Source organism: Salvelinus sp. IW2-2015, unplaced genomic scaffold, assembly GCF_002910315.2.
Source record: "Salvelinus sp. IW2-2015 unplaced genomic scaffold, ASM291031v2 Un_scaffold1366, whole genome shotgun sequence".
Taxonomy (NCBI): Eukaryota; Metazoa; Chordata; class Actinopteri; order Salmoniformes; family Salmonidae; genus Salvelinus; species Salvelinus sp. IW2-2015.
In genome coordinates this window covers 162345-169718 of record NW_019942860.1, presented here as the reverse complement: position 1 = coordinate 169718, position 7374 = coordinate 162345, and the positions used below count along the sequence as shown (strand labels likewise).

Below are 7374 nucleotides of genomic sequence, written 5' to 3'. Positions count from 1 at the left end.
TCAGGTCGTCCATTCTTTTATTAGTAGAATCCACCAGTATTGTTCTTCAGGTCCTGGACCTCTCTGGTCAGGTCGTCCATTCTTTTATTAGTAGACTCCACCAGTATTTGGACACAAAACTTGAAGTTATTTTCTTGTTCTAACAATTGCTTGTAGAACTATTTTTGTTTGTTTTAAAAGATCCTTCACCTGTGATAGAGAGACACCCAGGGTCCTCAACGGTACTCCCACCGGCTTTGGTCTTTGTCATGGTAGCAATGTAGGCTACGCTGTTACTCCTCATAGTTCCAGACAGGGCAGGTCACAGGGGAGATGGAAACCGCAACAAACAGCAGGGATCTAGACAGCCGGAAGCCCCGGGTCAACAAGCAGCAGGGATCTAGACAGCCGGAAGGCCCGGGACAACAAGCAGCAGGGATCTAGACAGCCGGAAGCCCCTGGACAACAAGCAGCAGGGATCTAGACAGCCGGAAGCCCCTGGAAAATAAGCAGCAGGGATCTAGACAGCCGGAAGCCCCGGACAACAAACAGCAGGGATCTAGACAGCCAGAAGACCCGGCGTTCAACAAGCACACGGATCTAGACAGCGCGAAGCCCCGGACAACAGCCAGCAGGGATCTAGACACCTGAAGCCCCGGGTCATACAAATCAGCAGGGATTAGACAGCCAGAAGCCCTGACAATAAGCAGAAGGAGTCTAGACAAAGCCGGTAGCCCGGGTCAACAAGCAGGCAGGGATCTAGAACAGCCGAAGGCCCGACAACAAGAGCAGGGATCTAGAACAGTCGAAGCCCCGGACAACAAGCAGCAGGGATCTAGACAGTCGGAAAGCCCCGGAAAACAAGCAGCAGGGATCTAGACAGTCCGGAAGCCGGCGACAGACAAGCCAGCAGGGATCTAACAGCCAAGGAAGCCCCGGGGTCAAACAAGCAGCAGGGACTAGACAGCCGGAAGGGCCCCGGGTCAACAAGCAGCAGGGATCTAGACAGGCCGGAAGGACCGGTCAACAAGGCAGCCAGGAATCTAGACAGCCGGTAGCCCCGGGACAACAAGCAGCAGGGATCTAGACAGCCGGAAGCCCCGGGTCAACAAGCAGCAGGGATCTAGACAGCCGGAAGGCCCGGGTCAACAAGCAGCAGGGATCTAGACAGCCGGTAGCCCCGGGACAACAAGCAGCAGGGATCTAGACAGCCGGAAGCCCCGGGACAATCCGCAGTCCCAGCCATAAGTGTAATAAACTAAGAGCAGCTCTAGATGCACTACATGTTGGCTGAAAGTACACTACATGACCAACAGTATGTGGTCACCTGCTCATCAAACATCTCATTCTAAAATCATGGGCATTAATATGGAATTGGTCCCCCCTTTTTGCTGCTATAACAGCCTCCACTCTTCTGGGAAGTCTTTCCACTAGATGTTGGAACATTTCTGCAGGGACTTGCTTATAGAGACCCTTCCTCCCGTTTGTCCTGGACAGAGAGTTATAGTAGTTAGTGACGTTGTTCCTTTATCTCTCTCCTCCTGCAGGTATAGAGACCCCTCCTCCCGTTTGTCCTGGACAGAGAGTTATAGTAGTTAGTGACGTTGTTCCTTTATCTCTCTCCTCCTGCAGGTATAGAGACCCCTCCTCCCGTTTGTCCTGGACAGAGAGTTCCTTCCTGGCCTCCATAATGTCACAGAACCAATCAGAACAGAGCTCTGACATCCTCAGTCAGGATGTGTTCAACCAGCTGCTGGAGATGCTGGACCAGTGAGTCCACAACACAACATAACACAACACACACCACACCACACAGTTCTAAACCTAGTTAAATCAGTATTTGTCTGTTTTTCAGGTCTGCATTCCACTCGTCGCAGCCCATAGAGCTGAACTTCTCAGACAGCCCAGCAGACGGAGACGGACCAGCAGGGAACACCATCCAGATCAGCATGGACTGCATTAGCATGCACGAGGGACAGGAACCACTGTCTGTAAGTACATGTAACACTAAAGCACCCATGGACTCTACTATCTGACCAGCCTCTACCCGTGAGTACTGTACTGGGACATGGCTAAATAGGTACAGTACATTATAATATTACAATACTATAGATAGCCTACTGGGAAATGTCACAAATGTAAAATACAAATTATTTATTTATATTCTCACAAGAACACACCTGGAGGTGTAGAGGGTATTAGACCGAACTGGGGGGGGTAAGTCTCACAAGAACACACCTGGCGGTGTAGAGGGCAATAGACCGAACTGGGGGGGTAAGTCTCACAAGAACACACCTGGCGGTGTAGAGGGCAATAGACCGAACTGGGGGGGTAAGTCTCACAAAAACACACCTGGCGGTGTAGAGGGCAATAGACCGAACTGGGGGGGGTAAGTCTCACAAAAACACACCTGGCGGTGTAGAGGGCAATAGACCGAACTGGGGGGTAAGTCTCACAAAAACACACCTGGCGGTGTAGAGGGCAACAATGGAATTAGTAAATAGAATAGCAAGACCTTTTAGAGGCGGGTCTAGCACCAAACCCAGAGTTCTGATTATGCTCGGGATTGCTGGAGCGTTTGGTTATTTAAATTGTAGATCAGAATGTCAGTACATTAGGAGGCCAATGACAGACAGTCATCGATGCAGTTTGAAGATGGGAACAGCATCAATTCATGCAGCATTCAAGATGTCTACCTTTTGTAATGCAAGTGCATGAATAAGCTATTTTTTTCTCTCTCTGATATTTTGTAGATTCCATTTCTATGAATGGTAGGGAATAATATCTCCACCGAATCATCAGTTTTCATCTGAAGTGAAACCCACTCCTACCTTTATTGTACACCATACAGTCCCTGTTGTACCGTACACCGTGCAGTCACTAACGTACTGTACCGACTAGCTCAAATCGGTTTTATGTAAAAAAAAAAATAGAAATCGCTTTATTTTTTTATATTTTTTTTTTACATTGGATGCCATTGAACTCAGAGCTACAAAATGTTATATCATACACTGCATTTGAGGAACAATGGGGAAAATAATTTTGCTTTGAACGTTGATCAACTTGTAAACTCACTTTTGAGAAAATGTCCTTTTGAATATTTTGGTACTACTACTGGAAAACCCTTCTTTGTCTTCACCCAATCAGCATCGTTCACACCCTCTTATTAAAGCCTTAGCCCCACCCATCTCTTTAAGGGTCGATCCGAGCGGTCTGTACTAACAACAGCAGTCAGGCACCCCTGTAAACACCTTTTATTATACACAGATTCTAAATAGCTGTTGATAACAAATGTGTATGTGGTGGTTGTGACCCAGAGACTCATTTTATTTTGGGACTGTTCTCATGTCAGAAGATTTTGGATTGATTTTATTTGAAATGAAACTACTATTAATGTCAATTTGGAAGACTCTGATATTATGTTTTATATTGACCCAAATGATATGGACCCTGATTTAAACTTTCATTGTTAATTAGTTTATTTTTCATGGCAGATTCTTTATCCATAAATTGAAGTGGGCGGAGAACAAACTCCTCTTCACATTTGTTTAAGATTATTTCAATTTTAATCAGTAAGTGTTTTTGACAAATTGAAAATGTATCTCGATATGTAATATCCCTGTGTGTTTTTCAGTTTTTGTATTTGTTTCTTTTATAATTATATTTAAAAATAAATAGTAGTCAAGCTAACTTGCTAACTAGCTAGCTAGCTACTTCCAGACACAAATGAGAGAACAGCTCACTGAACATTACTCTCCCTAGCAGAGCTGGTTAGGCTGTTATGTTATCCAGAGCGTTGATGACTGCATCTGTGCTGTCAGATTGTCCGTTGGTAAATTCAGAGCGTTTCGCTCTCGACGCGTTCAGCGCACTGGACTACTTTGGTCGACGAGCAGGGTTAATTCGAACGTTCTGARGTCACAACAGTCAATCATCCAAGCTAACTGGCTAGCTACTTTCAGACACAAATGAGGGAACACCCCACTCTGACCATTTTACTCGCCCTAGGAGAGCTGGTTAGGCTGTTTTCATGTTATCCAGAGCGTTGGTGACAATTTAATTAGTTTTTTTTGCCGACGTTTACTGACACCGGCCATATTCAACGAGTGTTGAGCGTTCGTAAATTCCTCAGTTATTCTGCTCTCTGGTACACTCAGACAAGAGTGCTCTGAAATCGGAGTAGATGGCCAAACTGAATTTACGAACGCACCCGAAATGGTTACTTGCATAGTGGAGTATTTTGTTAAGACATGTAGCTAGCTAACTAGCTAAACAATGAACCATAATCACAACTCATGACGTTACTACCCTGTATGAATCTGCAGGTAGCTAACCAACCGTGTTCAATGTTAGCTAGCTAACATTAGGCTATAACTAGCCAAGCACATGGCTCTGAGATACGAAAGAATAAGATCATACACGTAACGTTAGCTAGTGAACCAGCCATCTGTTAGCTAGCTAACAGTCCACTTTAACTTGAAATTAAACCACTTTCTTACCCGTATACATCATAGGTGGACGAGGTATCCTGTCACGGATACCATGGTTGCCCTTAGTTTGAAGATGTAATCCGGAGACAGGTGTTTTCTACATCTCTTTAGCTATCCTACTCTAATTCCACTGATTTCAAAACTCGGCAGAAAGTGGAGAGCAACACTGATGCAGTTCTACTACACAATATTTTATTTTTTAAGAAGCCGCGTTCGACAGGATTACCTCGACATACTAACCAACTCAAATAGACAGAAGCGTGCTATATGGCAGACCCATCCGAACTCATCTCTCCGCATATCCAGCCCACTCATTATCTCAGCCAATCATGGCTAGCGGGAAGGTTGCTGACTTTTTCGGTAGCTAAACCAACTAGGCTCGTAATTTAGAAATGTTATTCGTATTTACAGATGGCATACAAGTTTGTTATTAAGCCACATGAAAGTGCACATGTTCCAGAATGCATTTCTGCCCCCCCCCAAAAAACACATCTTGATTTAAAAAAAAGTTTTTAAAGTGTACGTTCAAACGTCTCTCTTGTGAAGTAGTGACCCACGACATGCGTCTAGTTTCCTGAAACGGGTCACATACAGTCTCTGTTGTCCTGTACACCATACAGTCACTGGTGATTATTATCTTTTGAAAAGAGCCCTAGCAACACAGATTTGCTGTTTTGCCATAACGTCATACAATCGTACTGTACATGACCTATACTAGTGGAACATCTTTGACCTGGTAACCAAACACACAGGCCAGTCAGCTGTGACTTTTGACATCGGTTAGCCGGCATGCCCTCTACACTATTGTAGATGAGGTGAATTCTCCCCTGTTCCTCTCCCAATGGAGGAATGCTGTTGTCCAGCAGCAGAGCATGTGTGTAACTAAGTAATGCTGCTCCAACTTCACCATGTTTGCCTCAGGGGGGGCTGTTCTGCTCTCTCTCTCTCTGTTGTCCTCTGTCTCTCTGTCTCGTCTCTCTCTGTCCTCTGTCTCTCTCGCCTGTCCTGTCTCTGTCTCTGTCTCTCTCTCTCGTCTCTCTCTCGCTCTGTCTGTCTCTGTCTCAATTCCAATTCAATTGACTTTATTGACATGGCAAGTTATTATTACTTACATTGTCAAAGTATACATATCGAAAATTAAATAAAATATATTATACACAAAAATATATATATATTTATATATAAATAAATGGTGGGACTAACAGCAATAATAATAGTAGTAGGGACATGGATTACCATTAATAACAGCTACAACAACATATTAATCAGAACAACAATACATTAAAGCAACAGTAGTAGACCAGTGTCAACATGACTGAAGAAGAAGAAGTCTCTCTCTCTCTGTCTCTCTCTCGTGTCTCTCTCTCTCTGTCTCGTCTCTCTCTCTCTCTGTCTCTCTCTGTCTCTCTCTGTCTCTCTGTCTTTCTCTCTGGCTCTCTCTGTTCCTCTCTTTGTCTCTCCCTGTGTCTCTCTGTGTCTCTCTCTCTGTCTGTCTGTCTCTGTCTCTTTCTCTCTCTCTATCTAGTGATTAATACCGCGCCCCCACCTTCCGCTCCACCTCCACCCACCTTCCGCTCCACCTCCACCAAGGGAGGGGCGTGGTACATGGGCATGCAACGTCGTGTGGGGCTGAGCATGGCAGGGTGCCAATCACCATGCCTGCCGCCCAGCCTGCTGCCCAGCCTGCCGCACCAACCCCATTATTACCTAGTTAGACCCAGCCTCTATTGATGAAAGACCACGATGGGCAAGGCAAATACCTCCCTCCCTCCCCCAAAATCACCTCCCTCCCTCCCCCAAATCACCTCCCTCCTACAGAGGTGTCTCTCTCTATCTTCCGTGAGTCGTTAGAATGCCGTTCTGTTGAGGGCCCTGGAGGAATGGTTGTTTTGTGTAAGGTTTCATGTTTCATTTGAAATTCCTTTTCTTCTGGTAGGCTTTTTCCCCCCGTAGCTGCAGGGCAGCAATTTAACGCAGCACCTGCCTCCCTCAGAGGTCCCGTCTCTCTCTCTCTGTGTGTGTTACCTCTACCTGGGTGGGGAACAGGGGGAGGAGGAGAGAAAAGGCTCATGGGGGAGGGTAGAATAACATGAAGGAATGTGTCAGAAACAGTGGCATGAGAAAGGCTATATCCTACCCTAAACAGCTGATTGAACAGCCTGATAAAGCTGTGATCAGCTGAGTGTGGTCAGGCCAAGTAGTGACACAGAGCTGAGTGTGGTCAGGCCAAGTAGTGACACAGAGCTGAGTGTGGTCAGGCCAAGTAGTGACAGGTCTCTGCAAGAGACGGGACGAAGACTGACAGGTCTCTGCAAGAGACGGGACGAAGACTGACAGGTCTCTGCAAGGACGGGACGAAGACTGACAGGTCTCTGCAAGAGACGGGACGAAGACTGACAGGTCTCTGCAAGAGACGGGACGAAGACTGACAGGTCTCTGCAAGAGACGGAACGAAGACTGACAGGTCTCTGCAAGAGACGGGACGAAGACTGACAGGTCTCTGCAAGAGACGGGACGAAGACTGACAGGTCTCTGCAAGAGACGGGACGAAGACTGACAGGTCTCTGCAAGAGACGGACGAAGACTGACAGGTCTCTGCAAGAGACGGGACGAAGACTGACAGGTCTCTGCTAGAGACGGGACGAGGACTGAGAGGTCTCTGCAAGAGACGGGACGAGGACTGACAGGTCTCTGCAAGAGACGGGACGAGGACTGAGAGGTCTCTGCTAGAGACGGACGAAGACTGAGAGGTCTCTGCAAGAGACGGGACGAAGACTGACAGGTCTCTGCTAGAGACGGGCCGAGGACTGAGAGGTCTCTGCTAGAGACGGGACGAGGACTGAGAGGTCTCTGTTAGAGACGGGCCGAGGACTGAGAGGTCTCTGTTAGAGACGGACGAGGCAAT

The 7374-nt window shown here is 46.7% G+C and overlaps 1 protein-coding gene across 1 annotated transcript in view; it reads left to right on the top strand.

Annotated features, from left to right (window-relative positions):
• The window catches only part of LOC112070560 (tumor protein 63-like), a 107490-nt gene that overhangs the window by 56824 nt on the left and 43292 nt on the right, over positions 1-7374 (top strand). Inside the window, exons 2-3 of the mRNA XM_024137985.1 lie at positions 1612-1749; positions 1835-1970. Coding sequence (XP_023993753.1) covers positions 1612-1749; positions 1835-1970 — 274 coding nt within the window. The remainder of the gene's footprint in view (positions 1-1611; positions 1750-1834; positions 1971-7374) is intronic.